At 40.4% G+C, this 18,112-nt stretch overlaps 1 protein-coding gene across 3 annotated transcripts in view; it reads left to right on the top strand.

Annotated features, from left to right (window-relative positions):
• runx1 (RUNX family transcription factor 1) overlaps positions 1 to 18,112 on the top strand; it is a 71,222-nt gene that overhangs the window by 42,571 nt on the left and 10,539 nt on the right. For all 3 annotated transcript variants that reach the window (XM_085802656.1, XM_085802639.1, XM_085802647.1), the window contains exons 3-5: positions 360 to 470; positions 10,616 to 10,772; positions 17,186 to 17,290. In XM_085802656.1, the coding sequence (XP_085658782.1) occupies positions 360 to 470; positions 10,616 to 10,772; positions 17,186 to 17,290 (373 nt within the window). The remainder of the gene's footprint in view (positions 1 to 359; positions 471 to 10,615; positions 10,773 to 17,185; positions 17,291 to 18,112) is intronic.

Genomic DNA, 18,112 nt, shown 5'->3' with positions numbered 1-18,112 from the left:
GTGGAAAGAGATTCGTTTTGACTAAAATTGAGACATTTTGACAAGAAAGAAGACAAATATTCTTGGAAAGATTTGAGTTTTTGCAGTGTAATTCTAGGGGCCCAGTAGTCTAATCTTTGTACGACTGAATTATTCTGCTTAGACCCTGACTAATACTCATAGTAATGCTGCATTAGCATCAAAACAAAGTAGGCTAAATAATAAATGATAATACGTACGTAGTCTAAGAAAAACAGTGGAAAAGTCAGGGGGAGGGGCCCACTTTAGTATTCTTTAAGGGGCCCCAGAATTCCTAGCAACGGCCCTGCCCACCACCACCATCACTGGAACACCCGGCTGATGTTTGTTTTTTCCCGCAGGTGATCTCGGATCATCCAGGTGAGCTGGTGAAGACCGACAGCCCCAACTTCCTGTGCTCGGTGCTGCCGACGCACTGGAGGTGCAACAAGACGCTGCCCATCGCCTTCAAGGTGCGTGTTGCCCCGGCAACAGTTACTGCAGCCCCGTTACACACTCACCTTAACACAAGAGATGTATCATGTCACATCTTTCATTGATAAAATGTTCAAAAATACTCCAAAGAATTACCCTCAGTGCTGTTTTTAGATTATTGCACTATAAAAACATAATTAGTGACGGAACCAAAAACAAATTGATAAATCATCATTGATTAATGTTTGTAATAATGACACATAATTTAGTGTCCGTGAGCTACAACCTAATTGTTACCTGTGTTTACTATAGTCTAAAGTAATGAAAAAACTATAGGGTATACAAGTATATGCTGTTAGCACGGCATCATTCGCTAGTTACACACAAATAAATGAAAAAAAGTTAGCACCAAACATAGGATAAAACTGAAGCTGTACATGTGTTCTACATTAAATGAATGGAGAAATTTGAAATTACTACAGTTCATCCTGGGAGATTATGAACACCTCAAGTTTGAGATATTTCACTAAGAATCACAAGCCTACAGTAAGTGCACGCTAAACGGCCCGGCTGCAGCTCTGCAGCCCCGTTACACACTTAGAGATGGATCATGTCACATCTTTCAGTGATAAAATGTTCAAAAATACTCCAAAGAATTACCTTCAGTGCTGTTTTTAGATTATTGCACTATAAAAAAAGAATTACTGACGGAACCAAAAACAAATTGATAAATCATCATTGATTAATGTTTGTAATAATGACACATAATTTAGTGTCCGTGAGCTACAACCTAATTGTTACCTGTGTTTACTATAGTCTAAAGTAATGAAAAAACTATAGGGTATACAAGTAGCCTATATGCTGTTAGCATGCTATCATTCGCTAGTTACACACAAATAAATAAATAAATTTAAAAAGTTAGCACCCCGGCTGCAGCTCTGCAGCCCTGTTACACACTCACCTTAACACACAGATGGTTCATGTCACATCTTTCATTGATAAAATGTTCAAAAATACTCCAAAGAAATACCCTCAGTGCTGTTTTTAGATTATTGCGCTATAAAAAAATAATTAGTGATAAATCATCATTGATTCATCAATACATGAATATTTTAATGTTTGTACAAAACCATATTTTTTCAGATATGTCACTGAGATATAGACAAAAACAGTAACAATAGAGGAATTTAATTATTCAATCTAAAATTGTCATTTTTCAAATCACACATGTCGGAAATACACTGTAAAATTTTTCTACATATGAACGTTTGTGTTTTTCTATAAATTACAGTTGTACAGTTTATTATTGTCAATATCAACATTAATAATAATATTGTTATAATTATTGTAAGAATAAAATAATTACTGATATGATATGATAACTTAATAATAATAATCATCATCATCATTTAATGCGCTCATACGCACACACTGTTCATCTTTTGCTGTGCACACCCTCATGTGTGTGTGTGTGTGTGTTTGTCTGCTGCACTTTCAGACCAAATGCATTTATGGAAAAAGCAGCTTTTAGCAGCAGAAACACAACTGATTGATTTATTGAGTTTTACACATTAGTGTTTGCATGTGTGTGTGTGTGTGTGTGTGTGTGTGTGTGTGTGTGTGTGTGAGAGAGTTTGGTGCATAATGCATCATTATGGAGCGTCATGAGCGGATGTCACTGCCTCTTACTGATAATGGATGACTGTTATGATCCACGCACACACACGCACACAAATGAACTTGCACACTTAGTAAACTGTAGGTGCATGTGTGTGTGTGTGTGTGTGTGTGTGTGTGTGTGTGTGTTAACAGTCTTCTATAAGATAAACTGTACACACACGCACGCACACACACATTCAAACTGGCAATTGGGGCTTAAAACAAGCAGAATAAAACAGAGAAAGGAAACAATATAAAGCTGTTAGATCAGTTTTTGATCAGTTTTGTTTTGTTTTTGTTTTAGCAACTTGTACTCCATGTGTGTGTGTGTGTGTGTGTGTGTTACCGTTTGGGTGAAGGGTTGTGGTGCTGTGGTTACCGGCCGCCAGAGCTCATGGTCAAAAGAGAAACCATCAGTCGTATCTGCGGTGGTCATTTGCACACCGATGGTTTGGTGCGATTAGCGTTAATATGGAAATCAGCCGCTCCGACTGCAGAGAAGATGCTGCTGCACTCGAGTTTCTAGTTGTAAGAGCCATACTTGTATTGCTTGCAATAGTTTATAGTTTTTATTTAAAATGTGTAACTGCTCCTTTAATTATGCTGTGGATGACATCATAGCTCTCAGACCAGTTTAAGCAGCCTAAGGAGCAAGACAGTTTTTTGACAAGAATAATAAGAAGAGAATACCAGAGTGAATCTTGTAACTTTGTTTTTGTTTTAAGTAAAACTATTTTTGAACCTAGTTACTGACTGTCTTCGAAGATTCCTCTCTTTTTCTGTGTCAAGCTTACTGCCAAGAAGACTGCTTAATAGTAGTGGCAAAACGAGTAGCCTGAAGAAGAAAGATTGCCGCTACATGCGAGTCAAAAAACTCCGCTCTCAGTGGAAAGAAGAACGGATGAACCGGATTAAAGCTGTTTCTTCATGGATAAGGAGACAACCCAAGTCCTCAAACTGAAATACGTAAGTCTGTGGATGCTTTGCAACAAGAATTCAACAGCTAATTAAGCTAACACATGGAAAGCTAACGCTAGCCTGGTGGAGAGGCGCAGCACATGGTGGAGGCATTTCATGAAAGTGGATTTGGATATCAGCTAGTCATTGAAAACTGATGTGCTTATGAAGAAACTGATGGACATTAGTGTTTCCTGGAAGAACTGACTGTTTTAAGCTGAATTCTAAGTAAAGTGGCTTGTGCTGTGGTGCTGTGGCTATGGAGGAATCTGACCAGAAGAGGGCGCCAAAGCCCACAGAAAAGGCAATATGTGACAAAATAAGCAGACTTATTGCCTCAAGGAGAGGAAAATTATCCCAGCTTACAGGCATGATGAACAATATTGAAAGCCTGAAGCACGATGGTTCCAATGTGGATGAAGTGGATGCATTGCTTCATGATAATTTTCACGAAATAATCACTGAGTTTGAGGATATAAACATTGCAGTTGTTGCTCTTATGGATAAAGAGGAAGGACAAAGAGACCAACGTGAGTGGTATGAGCCAAAAACCACACCTTTCGTAAACTTTGTTGTGGACACTGAAAAATGGTGTGCTGCGATGAGGAAGAAATTAGTAGATGAAACTATCAAAGATGATGTCAAAGCAGAGGACAGTGTATCACAAGCTGGAGCAGGTCGTCATAGCAAAAAGAAATCCTCAGCTTCTTCATCAACAGATAGTAGGACTTCAGTAGCGCTAAAGGCAGCTGTGGAGCATGCAGCCTTGAAGGCACGCGCAGCAGCGTTACAAAAGAAACAGTTGCTGGAGAGAGAAGAGCTGCAGCTTAAAGCTAAAATGGAACAGCTTGCGATGGAAACAGCTATTGCAGAGTCTGATGCAAAGCTCAAGGTGTGTGAAGAATATGAGAGTGTGAAAGGAAGTATTCACAGTGATGCATCACGAAGGCGTTCACAAAGTAAATATAAAGAAGAAAGTGATGGTGCTATGCTAACCTCAAAGGTTGCTGCAGGAGGACAAGAAGCATATGTTCCTGGCATGTTGGAGCAGTCTTCACAGGACATTCAACAGAACCAACCTCGTGGCAATAGCAACCCACAAGTGGCAGACAGTGGAGGAGGACTGTATGAGGTTATGAGGAAGCAGAATGCGATCACGGAGATGCTTGTAAAACAACAATCAAGGTCTTATCTCCCTTCTAAAGGCATTCCAGTTTTTAAAGGTGACCCTCTCACTTACAAATCCTTCATCAGAGCCTTTGAGCATGCTGTGGACAGCAAGACAGACAGTTCTCAAGACAAGTTGTACTACTTAGAGCAGTATACCAGCGGGGAGCCGCAGGAACTTGTTCGTAGCTGTGAGCATATGTCTTCTGACAGAGGCTACCATGAGGCCAGAAAGTTACTCAAGAAACAATATGGTGACGAGCTGAAGATAGCAAATGCCTACATGGATAAAGCCTTGAGATGGCCTCAGATTAAACCAGAAGATAGTAAGGCATTGAATGCTTATGCTCTTTTCCTGATTGGATGCAGGAACACAATGGATGACATTGTATTTATGGAAGAAATGGATAATCCCACAAATATGCGAGTTGTCATTTCAAAGCTTCCCTATAAGATGAGAGAGAAGTGGAGAACGACCGCATTCGAGATCCATGAAGAAGGAAGAGGACGAGCAAGGTTCTCTCACCTAGTGGACTTCATTGACAGACAAGCAAAGGTGGCTATGGATCCTCTCTTCGGCGATGTTATAGAGAGTCCACAATCCTTCAAAGGAAAAGAAAAGGCTACAAAAGAGAGAAACATCAGGAAATATGGACAAAGAGAGAGCATGTTTGCTACAGGTGTACAGGACACAAACATGGAGGCAACTGTAAAGAAAAGCAGCCCTGCAAAAGTTGTTGTGACAGCCTTTCACAAACCCTGCTTATTCTGCCAGAAGAATCATGCACTTTCCTCATGCAATAAAATCAAAGAGCTGACAAACACAGAACGGATAGACTTCCTGAAATCTAAAGGCCTATGTTTTGGATGTCTAACCTTTGGGCACCTGAGTAAGAATTGCAAGAAGAGACTCAAGTGTCAGATTTGTTCTCGTTTGCATCCAGACATACTCCACGTTAAGACGGAAGATGATAGTGCGTCAGAAAAGACAGAAGAAAACAATACTGAGAACGACATAGTTTCAAGTGCCTGTGTGTCGTTGGGTCAGGAGTCATGTGGTAACACTGGGGCTGGAGAAGAAGAATGTGTGCTTGCTGTGGTACCAGTCAAACTTAAGTCCAGGAAAAGTGAGAGATATGTGGAAACGTATGCCTTTATAGATCCTGGCAGCACAGCGACATTTTGTACTGAGGACATTCAAAGGAAACTGAATCTTAAAGGAAAGAACACTCAGTTTCTTCTGGACACAATGGCTCAGGACAACTCCGACAGTCACAAATTAATGAAGAGTATTGTTCTCTCAGATCTTGAGGTGTGTGGACTTGAAGAAAATACATACATTGAACTTCCAAAAGTGTTTACACACAGCCACATCCCAGTGAAGGAGGAAAACATACCACGGCAAGAAGACATTGCACAATGGCAGTATCTGAAAGAAGTACGTTTGCCACGTATTACAGCAAAAGTGGGAATGCTAATTGGTGCCAACGTCCCAAAGGCCATAGAGCCGTGGCAAATCATAAATAGTGAAGGACAAGGGCCATATGCAGTTAAGACTGCCCTGGGATGGGTGATTAATGGACCCCTAAGAAAAGACCACGGACCAAAAATGAACAATGGTAAACTGCAGAGCTACACAGTTAATCACATACAAGTGAGGGAAATAGAAGAGCTGTTAGTGAAACAGTACAACACAGATTTCCCAGAGCGAAGTTGTGAAGAAAAAGAGGAGATGTCACAAGATGATCGCAGGTTTATGCTTCTGGTCACAAGCTCAGCGAAGTTGGTTGACGGACATTACAGCCTGGGATTGCCCCTGAGAAATGAAAACGTCAAGATGCCAAATAACCGCTGCATGGCTCAGCAGCGGGCCGACAATCTCAAGAGGAAGTTAAAGAAGAATCCAGACTTCCATAAAGATTACATATCATTCATGAAGGGCATCATTGAAAAAGACTACGCTGAGAAAATATCAGCTGAACAGATCAGTCGCAGTGATGGACGTGTCTGGTACATCCCCCACCACGGGGTGTACCACCCTAAGAAAAAGAAAATAAGAGTAGTTTTTGATTGCACAACAACATATCAGGGTGTCTCACTAAATGAACAATTGCTGCAGGGACCAGACCTCACTAACAACCTCACTGGTGTTCTATTAAGATTCAGGGAACATCCAGTGGCACTGATGGCAGATGTGGAGTCTATGTTTTATCAAGTGAGGGTCCCAGAGGAAGATACAGACCTGCTACGGTTCCTGTGGTGGCCGGACGGCGATCTAAACAGTGACGTGGAAGAATTCAGGATGAAAGTACACCTTTTTGGTGCTACATCTTCACCCAGTTGCGCTTCGTATGCTCTGAGAAGAACTGCGGAAGATGCAAGAGGAATTGTGAGTGCAGAGGCAGTTGACACTGTGTTAAGACATTTTTATGTTGATGATTGCCTAAAGGCAGTGGAAACAAGTGACCAAGCAGCCAGCCTTGTGCAAGAGCTCACAGCCTTATGCGCTAGAGGAGGTTTCCATCTCACTAAGTGGGTGAGTAACAGCAAAACAGTCTTGCGGTCTATTCCAGACAATGAAAAGGCACCTGAAGTGAAAGACCTAGACTTGAGTCAAAACACACTGCCTATGGAACGTGCACTTGGTGTGGAATGGTGCACAGAGACTGACAGGTTCAGATTTCAAATAAACAAGCAAAGTAAACCTGTCACCAGACGCGGTATCTTGTCCACAGTAAGTTCTGTCTTCGACCCTCTCGGTCTGTTGGCGCCGCTGATTTTACCGGCAAAACTCATCTTACGTGACCTGTGTAAGAAGAAACATGGTTGGGATGATGAGATTGAAGGTGGAGATGCAAAAAAGTGGAAAGAATGGTTGGCAGATTTAAAGAGTTTGGCAGAGTTCAGCATACCCAGATGCATCAAAGCAGAAGGGTTTGGATCCACACAATCAGCACAGCTGCATCATTTTGCTGATGCGAGCGAGGATGGATATGCTACTGCCTCCTACCTGTTGCTTACCAGCCGTGAGAACAAAAAACACTGTTCCCTCCTAATAGGAAAATCAAGAGTAACACCTCTGAAACATGTCACAATACCGAGATTGGAGCTGACAGCAGCAGTCATTGCTGTAAAAATGGACAGAATGCTCAAACAAGAACTGAAGATCCCGTTACAGGAATCCGTCTTCTGGACAGATAGCACTACAGTGCTCAGATATCTGTCAAATGAAAGTGCTCGCTTCAAAACGTTTGTAGCGAACAGAGTTACAACAATCAGAGATCATTCTCATCCTACACAGTGGCATTATGTCAACTCAGCGCAAAACCCAGCAGATCAGGGCTCTCGAGGAGTGAAAGTGGAGAAGTTCATGCAGAGCAAAGTCTGGATACATGGACCAGCTTTCCTGTTGAAGTCTGAAAGTGAGTGGCCAAAACAATTGGATGAAAGAGAGTTGACCACAGAGGAAGATCCGGAAATCAAAACATGTGCTAGAGTGACCATAACCATCACACAAGAGAGTTATGATACACTCAACAAGCTTATCACTTACTACTCGTCATGGCAACGACTAAAGAAAGCAGTCGGATGGTTTCTCAGACTAAAGAGGATGCTACTACAACTGAAAGACAAGAGAAAAGATCTCAAAACTACAATCAGTCAATCTGAGAACAACACTGAAAAACAGAGCAAGTTCATTGATCAGCACATGAAGAAATTCAAATCAACGATTCAACAACATCCGTTGTCACTGGAGGATCTGGTTGAAGCAGAAGTGGAGCTCATACGAATAAGTCAGTCGCAGGACTACACAGACGAAATTTGTGCTCTAAAAGAAAATGCTCCCATCAAGAAAAAAAGCCAGATTTACAAACTTGATCCCATGTTGCAGGATGAAATATTAAGAGTTGGAGGACGGCTTCATAAAGCTGCAATGCCACAAGAAGCTAAACACCCAGCCATCCTCTCTAAAAATTCACATATAGCCAACCTCATACTGCAACACATCCACCAAGAAGTTGGACATTGTGGTCGCAACTACATGCTGGCAATGCTGCGACAGAAATATTGGATCCCTCAAGCTAACTCAGCTGTAAGGAGGATTATCTCAAAGTGCACCGTGTGCAAAAGACTTCATGCTAAGGCTGGAAAACAAAAGATGGCAGATCTACCTGAAGACAGGCTACAGCCAGATCTACCCCCCTTTACCAACGTGGGAGTTGACTTCTTCGGGCCATTTGAGGTCAAACGTGGAAGGAGCCTTGTCAAACGGTACGGCGTAATTTTCACTTGTCTCACTGTGAGAGCTGTTCACCTTGAGATCGCTCACAGTTTGGATACAGATTCCTGCATTAACGCCATACGTCGGTTCATATGTAGAAGAGGGCAAGTAAAAGTTTTACGCTCAGACAATGGAACAAATTTTGTTGCAGCAGAAAAGGAGCTGCGCAAAGCATTGGAAAACCTGAATCAGACAAAAGTACAGAACGTTATGACACAAAAAGGCATCAAGTGGGTTTTCAACACCCCAGCAGCGTCCCACCAAGGTGGCGTATGGGAAAGACAAATCCGTACTGTAAGAAAGGTCTTAAACTCTGTGCTACAACAACAGTCACTAGATGATGAAGGACTCCAAACCATCATGTGTGAAGTCGAGGCCATCATCAATAACAGACCGATAACACTCTCATCAGACGACCCGGGTGATGTTGAAGCTCTCACTCCCAATCACTTGTTGCTCATGAAGACACAACCTAACATTCCACCAGGAGTCTTTGACCAAGATGACCAGTACACACGTCGCCGGTGGAGACAGATACAGTACATAGCTGATCTGTTTTGGACTAGATGGACGAGAGAATACTTGCCACTCCTTCAAGAGAGACAAAAGTGGCTCACACCACAGAGGAACTTCTCGCCAGGAGATGTTGTACTGATAGTAGATGAATCTGCCCCTCGCAACTCCTGGAATATGGGTCGAGTAATAAAGACATTACCTGACTCAAGTGGTACAGTGAGGCGAGTCAGTGTGCAGACGAAGACTAACGTACTGGACAGACCTGTAACCAAGCTGTGCCTGCTGAAACATGCAGTGTGAATTATTTGAGTGAAGAGCGCTAATGACAGTTAATGTATAAAGTTGTTCATCTTTTTTGCATTATAATGTACATGTAAGGGTAAATTAGTTACTATGTTGAATGTAACATGGCTCTCATGTGAAAATGTTTGGTAATTGTTCTGCATTTAGCATAAGCAATTAGGGGCTGGAAATGTAAGAGCCATACTTGTATTGCTTGCAATAGTTTATAGTTTTTATTTAAAATGTGTAACTGCTCCTTTAATTATGCTGTGGATGACATCATAGCTCTCAGACCAGTTTAAGCAGCCTAAGGAGCAAGACAGTTTTTTGACAAGAATAATAAGAAGAGAATACCAGAGTGAATCTTGTAACTTTGTTTTTGTTTTAAGTAAAACTATTTTTGAACCTAGTTACTGACTGTCTTCGAAGATTCCTCTCTTTTTCTGTGTCAAGCTTACTGCCAAGAAGACTGCTTAATAGTAGTGGCAAAACGAGTAGCCTGAAGAAGAAAGATTGCCGCTACACTAGTAGAGTGTTTTATTTTGGGTTGGTTTCTTTATCGGCCTCATACACAATTTTTAATATTTGCATCTTTGTCTGGACTTCTGTAACACTGCAAAAACTCAATCTTTCCAAGAATATTTGTCTTATTTCTTGTCAAAATGTCTCATTTCTAGTCTAAACTAAACTCTTTTCACTTAAAATAAGACTCATCACCTAAAAATTAACTTGTTTTTATTTCATTTTCACTTGTTTCAAACTAATCTTCAATTGAAATTAGTAGAAAAATCTGCCAGTGAAGTGTTTTGAGCTTGTAATAAGAAAGAAAAACTTGATCCACTGTCAGATTTTTCTACTTATTTCAAGTAAAAATCACCTTGAAAGAAGTAAAAAGTGTCTAAAAACAAGCTGCTTTTTATGTGATGAGTCTTATTTTAAGCGTAATGAGATTTGTTTTGACTAGAAATAAGACAAATATTCTTGGTAAGATTTTGAGTTTTTGCAGTGAACTTTGTGATGTCATTAAAAAATAGTCCCATCTGGACTTCAAAACCAGGATTTAAATTCTCTGAGTGTATTTTTCTAAAATCAACTTTCTAAAAGAAGGCCAGTCAGCCAATCAGAGAAGAGGACTCAGGGCCACATGACCAGTTAACATGTTAGCATCTATGTTAGCATCTAACATGTTAGCATCTACGTATGTCCCCTTTAATTGACTGTGGAATTAGCAGTTAGCATGAACACACGTGTATAAATCCACTTAGAAAGTATAGAAATAAATACATTGGTTGAACGTTTTGTCTCCATCACTGTTGCTAGGTGGTTGCCCTCGGTGACATCCCCGACGGTACCTTGGTGACGGTGATGGCGGGAAACGACGAGAACTATTCGGCGGAGCTCCGCAACGCCACGGCCGCCCTCAAGAACCAAGTGGCCCGATTCAACGACCTGCGTTTCGTTGGCCGCAGTGGAAGAGGTACACACACACACACACACACACACACACACACACAAGACACACAGCTTGTATAAATTAGGGGAAGTACATTTTTAGATTATTGCACTATAAAAAAATAAATACTGACAGAACCAAAAACAAATTGATAAATCATCATTGATTCATCAATACATGAATATTTTAATGTTTGTAATAATGACACATAATCAAGTGTCCGTGAGCTACAACCTTTGTTAACTATAGTCTAAAGTAATGAAATGTTGCGTGTGCAATGGTCCAGCATTGTAGATATTATGTGCGAATGTTTGTGACCGGTATGTCTGAATTAATGGAGGTATAGTTATTATGTGCGAATGTTTATGGATGGTTCATGTGCAATAATAAGTCAGGGTGCGGTTGTGCAATACCTGCAGTGCTTGAGTGAGACCGGCAATGGAAACATGGATGGATAGATTGTTTAGTTGCTATAATATGTGGATAACATACCATGTCATTCTTTAATTTTTACTTTTACTTTAATCCGATGCACTATGCAATGCAATACACCTGGCACTTTAAACTGATGTGCACTTTAGGGCACCGTGCAATACAACTTGGTACCCATGTACTCCTGCACTTTAGCACCTGTCACTTTGGCCCAGCACTTTGCACCTTGCACTTTATTTCCCAAACTGTCCAGGTTCCATTACTGGCCTGATTATCTTTTATGTTCTGGGACTCCGGATGGAAATTAGCATCAATGCTACAATCCGGCACATTTACATGTTTTTATATGTACATTGATGTGCGCTGTCCCAGTCAAATAAACAGGTAAAGTAAAGTAAATGAAACTCTAGGGTATACAAGTATAAGCTGTTAGCATGCTATCATTCGCTAGTTAGCACCAAACATTGGATAAAACACAGACAAGACACACAGACACAGCTTGTATGAATTAGGGGAAGTACATATGAATAAAAACAGTTTTCCAGTATTCACACAACTTCCTCGTACTGTAGTGCTGCGTTCGAGCCCACCCGCCCGCCCCCACCTCCCCCTGCTCTCTTTAACGGACACACTACACCACAGTTACTCTAAATCAGTTGCAGTCAAATGTCTCAACTTATCTATTTAAAACACCAGTGCTGTGTACACAAGGTCTGCACACACACACACACACACACACACATGCAGAACATGACAGGTTGCTGAATGGACTGTGAGAGTAACTGTCAATATGCGACGGGCTTCTGCTTCTGCTGCTGAGAGATGAGCGTGTTAATAATTCATGTGCGGCGTAATTCAAATGAGTGGAAATTTGTTTTCATGCAAATGTGACAACTGGGAGGACAATGAGCTTCATTCTGCCGCCATCACTACATCTCGGTTTCAGCCTGACCACATCTCCTCTGTACTCGGTTTATTAGGAACTGCTAGCTGAAGCTAATCTTCCCTCAGGGTTTTCAGTCTGGGCTATCCTCAAGCTTCTCGTTTCTGTTTTGAATGGGATGGACAAAATAACAGGAACACATAATGACACATGATTTAGTTTTCGTTTTGTTACCTTTGTTTAAAACTATAGGGTATACAAATATGCTGTTAGCATGCTATCATTCGCTAGTTAGCACCAAACATAGGATAAAACTGAGGCTATACATGTGTTGAGAATTTTGAAATAGTTCATCATAGGGGATTATTAACACCTCAAGCTGGTTGAGATATTTCACTAAGAATCACAAGCCTACACTGCAAAAACTCAACATCTTTCCAAGAATATTTGTCTTATTTCTCGTCAAAATGTCTCATTTCTAGTCAAAACTAATCTCTTTCCACTTGAAATAAGACTAATCACCTAAAAATCTACTTGTTTTTAGATTATTTTCACTTGAAATAAGTAGAAAAATCTGCCAGTGAAAGAATGTTTTTTGTGCTCGTAATAAGGAAGAAAAACTTGCTCCACTCTCAGATTTTTCTACTTATTTCAAGTGAAAATTTGTTTAAAACAAGTGAAAATCATCTAAAAACAAGTAAATTTTTAGGTAATGAGTCTTATTTTAAGTGACTAGAAATGACATTTTGAATAGAAATAAGACAAATATTCTTGGTAAGATATTTGAGTTGTGCATGAACTGCCTAACTTCTTTTTGGCCGCTAGCTAGCAGGAGCTAGCTGGTGTACTTCCACATGAAATTTGCTGATGCTAAGCCGCAGGCATCATCTTTGTGTTTTGAGAGTAAAATATCCACTCTAAGGACATGTTGCGGCTAGCCAACTGCTAAGCTAATGTTGTGCTATCGGCCAACTGCTAAGCTAATGTTGTGCTATCAGTTTAAGATTGATAAATTATCTCAATTTAGGACCCAAATCCAATATTGGGTTAGCTTGGTGCCATCTCTATAGGCTACAGAAAGAAAAAAAAGTTGAATTTTAGTTTTAGGAATGGTCCAATCAGTAGCCTATTACTGTTATTAGAGTTTCGTTGCTAAAAAAAACACATCAGGCAGCGTACGGAAAGACAGGGGGAAACAGTGCCGTTATTGGGGACTATTTTCAGCGGCGGATTAACCTACATTTGGTGCTCTGGGGAGTATTTTGAGCAGTAGGACGGTGTGGTCTGAATAAACTACAGTGTAATGTGTGTTTTAACCTGCGTGTGAGATTTCCTGAGAATAATGGAAATGTATATGCTTTGGTTGATCAACCCTCTGACCTTCCTTCTGTGTGGTTTATGGGGCCTTTGAATTGTGAATAGTCGGAGGCTTTAATGTGCTGAATGATAACAAGCCACAACAGCCCACATGTCAAGCACAGCTTCTCCTCTGAAAACCTCTAACTGTCATTAGCCGGCCATGTGGGAAGTGGTCGGTTGAGCCGTCCACACCAATGAGCGGTTTAGTGGTTTGACTGGTGGTTTCTATCTGTGTCTATGTGTTGTTGTGTGTGTGTGTGTATGTGTGGGTGAGTGGGTGGAAAGGCAAAGTTCTCAAACTTAGTCATCATTAGTCAGAGTTCCCTGTTTTGCAGAAGCGCATAGTTACAACATATACACACACACAGATAGATGGTGATGCAGTGTGCAGGATTTACATGGTGCTGCTCTGTGGATTTACATATCTGCAGTTTGAGACTGAAAACATTCTTTACACAGGGTGTCCGCGGGGTCTTGAAAGGTATTAAAAGGTGATAAATCAATTTTGGGAAAATTAAGACCCTTAAAAAGTATTAAAAAGTCTTTTCACGACTTTAAAGGTCTTAAATTTTGAAGGTATTTATTGTCTGAAGTAGCTGTCCAAGAGTTTGAGTCCTAAAAAATATTGTAGCTAAAAGTGTGTGAATTTATTCATTTTATTAAAAGCCAAAGATGAACCGGTGCATAAAAAAGAAAAGAAGTTTTTTGATAAACTTTGCCTTTGATTTATTATCCTAGCCTATTTTGAATTCTGTTGTATCATAGTGGTCTATAGTCTTTATCACAAACTAGAACTGTTAAAAGTGTCACTGAAGTGGCAGTGAGGTGTTGAAAAATATTGAGAAGGTCTTGAAAAAGTCTTGAAAAGGTTTTAAAATTAACTTCAAGATTCCTGTATAAACCCTGTTACAAAAACTGAAGGTCTTTCCAATTAATAAGTAAATATATATTTCTATATGGTGGTTTTATAAACATATGTATTTTCCTGACAAAAATCAGGATAACACCCGATCCCTAAAAAAGGATCGGGCATTGTCCCGATCCCTAAAAAAGGATCGGGCATCGTCCCGATCTCCTTGAATCTGCACTAAGATAAATTAGATAGAGCTTAATACTGCTATTTATGTTAGTGTGTGTGACATGTGCAACTACTTTTCAGTCTTTTTCTCTTTTTAGTTCCTCTTTTAAACATTAAACAGGGCCTTCGCTTCATTTTGCTCTTTCACAATATCTGACACACACACACACACACAAACAAACGCACAAACACTGACTTTTTCCGGGAAACACACGCACACATTGCTTTGTTGACTCCGATGTAAATATGAGATTCCATCTGATTGGCCGATTGTGAGGGGAAGCTGAATGACAGCAAGCCCTGGCATGACACACACAGTGGAGACATAGGGGTGGCTAGATAAAAAGTCAGACACACACTCCTTTAAGATCTAGTCATTTTTTTGTGCAAGTGTGTGCATGAGTAAGTGTGTGTGTGTTCACTGATAGACACAACACCCCCCCCCCCCCCCCCCCCTCTCTTTCTATCAGCCAACGTCTCTCACTGTAAACTCTCTATGTCAACAACCTGCACAAACTCCCTTTGCTGTGTTTATACTACACAACCTGTTACAGTGGATCTAAAGAGATGTGTACAGAGCTGAATATGCAAATTGAGCATCGTCACCCACCTGTCACTCAAAAGGGCAATGCTTTCAGTTATATCTATATACATATCGTCTATATTCTGAAGGTTTTTACAGAGGGGATTGTTGATATATCATTCACAGCCTCATTTATACAACATTTAATACCAAAAAACAGGGCGAAATTGGATTTTTTTTTAGGGCTGGTGACAGTATTTTCTCATTTACAGAGTGATACAAAGAGATACCCAAAATCCCCTCGGTGAAAACTTCTGACTCTAATATGTCAACAAAATAGAACAAGAATTTTGAAAGTAGCTTTACCCATTGTTCAGATTTCGGTTCTGGAAATGTATGCAAATTAGCGCATATTTCATTAGATATTGCCTCATTTACATATTTAAACGTACAATTTGACAAAACTTGTAATACAAAAAATATTTGTCTTAATGTCAGTGATAAACTTGGGAAGTTTCATGGTGATATCTGTTAGTTAAATTTTTAACCCATAGGCGGAGGTGGACATTTTTGTCCACCTCTAGAAATTACATTTTGACTAGAAATAAGACAAATATTCTTGGTAAGATACTTGAGTTTTTGCAGTGTAATGCTGCACTAGCATTAAAACAAAGTGGGCTAAATAATAAATGATAATACATACGTAGTCTAAGAAAAAAAAAACTGGAAAAGTTAGGGGGGAGGGGCCCACTTTAGTATTCTTTAAGGGGCCCCAGAATTCCTAGCAACGGCCCTGCATGTCTGCGAAGCTGAGCTTTAAAAAACTTAAACCTAAGTTTAGCTCGGTATTAGTCGCGGCTCTGCGTTAACAATCACATACAGGAAACACAAGCAGTTGGTCATGTCTGTTTGGGTGTCTTTGTGGTTTATGCTTCACCGATGCACAGCAGCATCAGCTTGTGGCGTAACCACGGCTGATGTTTCCCATCACAAACCTGCAAACAAAGTGGAATCATTTATTGGTCAATCAAAAACTCATTCATCACATGTGCGTTTGAATAAATGTTAAGAGAGCAGCAGAGCAAGGAAGAAGTGAGAGTAACACCTGGCATTGCCTACAAATAGTCTGTGGTGCGTGTGTGTGGCATCAGGTTGTCTGCGTGTGGTAGCAACAGAGGTGGTTTGTGCCATTACAGCAGGCAAAGTGTTGAGTGAGTGCCCCCCTTTCCCTCTCCCCACACACACACACACACAAAGTGCTATAAATGTGAAATACCAACACTTGCTATGGTGAACATGTATTTTATATCCACTCTGTATAAATAACATACAAGCCTCGTCTTCTGATTGGCAGGCAGGTGTCCCGTTAAAAGTGTACATAGCTGTGGTGTATGGTCTCTTTTAGAAATCAGAAAGTAGAAACTAAGATTGATTTAGATTGCCTGTAACCATAGCAACAGAAATTAAAAGTCGAGCTGCATCAGAAAAGCAGGTCTGAGTTAAAACATGGTGCAAGTGGTTCAGTCACAATGGCAGTTAAAACTAGCATTTAAAGGGATAGTAGCATTTTTTTTAAAGTGGGGTTGTATGATCTCCAAATAGCCCCTAAGTACTTTAATTGCAGTAGAAGACTCTCTGCACTCCTCCCGTTAGCAACGCCAGCCCATAATAGCCCTGCCCAGAGATTTACAACATACAGTGTTGTGAACAGACCCAAAGAAACGGCCTATTTTCACGACCTAAAAGAGGTTTTACCTGAAAAAAAAACACAGTTCCATTGTTCGCTATAATATAATTGGGCTGGCGTTGCTAAAAATAAAATGCTACTATCCCTTTAATGCTAGTTTAAGCATGTTTTGTGTCATGCTCAACTCTGACCTATGACCTGTTGAGCCAACTATGCAAATGCAATTGTCTCTTCAACTGTGTCAATTTATTAGCAAATGTGCAAACAAAATTGCAAATGTGTTTGTTACAAGGCCACTAGAAAGAAGTTAGCAAGTTAGCATTAGCATGTTCTGGGCTATTTAGCATGTTGTCTATGTGTAATGTAATGGTTTGGACATTTGGGAAGCACATACAGAATGGAGGAGAGCTCCAAATAATGCTTACAAAAGGACGCTAATATCGTTTTTTTCCTTCTTGTATCTTTTTTCTTTTAGGGAAAAGTTTCACTCTGACCATCACAGTGTTCACCAACCCCCCTCAGGTGGCGACATACCAACGGGCCATTAAAATCACAGTGGATGGTCCCAGAGAACCGCGACGTAAGTTTCACCAACAAACAGAAAAACACACTCACATGTCCTCATCATACAGTAGGAGGTGGCGTCCCACAGGGTTCGATTCTGGGTCCCATGTAATTCTCCATTTACATGCATTCAAATCCAAATCACTGAGCTCTAATAGTCACAGCTCCTTTCTGAATGATGCTAGTGGAAGATGAGATGTTCTCTTAGCTAAAGGCTATTGCATTTAAAAAAGTAATTGGAGCTTAAAGGGATAGTTCAACATTTTGGCATCCCTATAGTCTTAGGAGTAGGTTCGTTAAACACATCAAATACACAATCCAACATCTCCAATCCAAGACGCTCTGGTGGACAAGTTGTGAGCTGCACATTCACCACGCTATGAGATAATAACACAACGTTACCACACAGAGTTGTTTTAGAGGGAAATTCATGCAAAACCACTGATGCACGTTGCCTTCAGGGACAGTTTTTCATCAACAGTCTCTGTATTTCCCTCTAAAACAACTCTGTGTGGTAACGTTGTGTTATTATCTCATAGCGTGGTGAATGTGCAGCTCACAACTTGTCCACCAGAGCGTTGTGGAGTTGTTGGATTGTGTATTTGATGAGTTTGATGAGTTTGAAACCAAGAAATCCCATAATGAGCCTCCGTAGCGTAGCTCTGAGCAGCTCACGGCTCTGCTCCGAAAATACTGCTCTAAAAACAGCTTGCACCGACAATTAAAGGTAATGAACCTACTGCTATGACTATAGGGATTATGGTGATGGGCCAGTTTGCCAAAATGTTTAACTATCCCTTTGAAAAATCCAAGTTTATCTCTTCATCTGGATCATTAT

This window comes from Trachurus japonicus, chromosome 2 (assembly GCF_045865225.1).
Source record: "Trachurus japonicus isolate A0001 chromosome 2, Traja_1.0".
Taxonomy (NCBI): Eukaryota; Metazoa; Chordata; class Actinopteri; order Carangiformes; family Carangidae; genus Trachurus; species Trachurus japonicus.
This window is presented reverse-complemented; position numbering and strand designations above follow the sequence as displayed.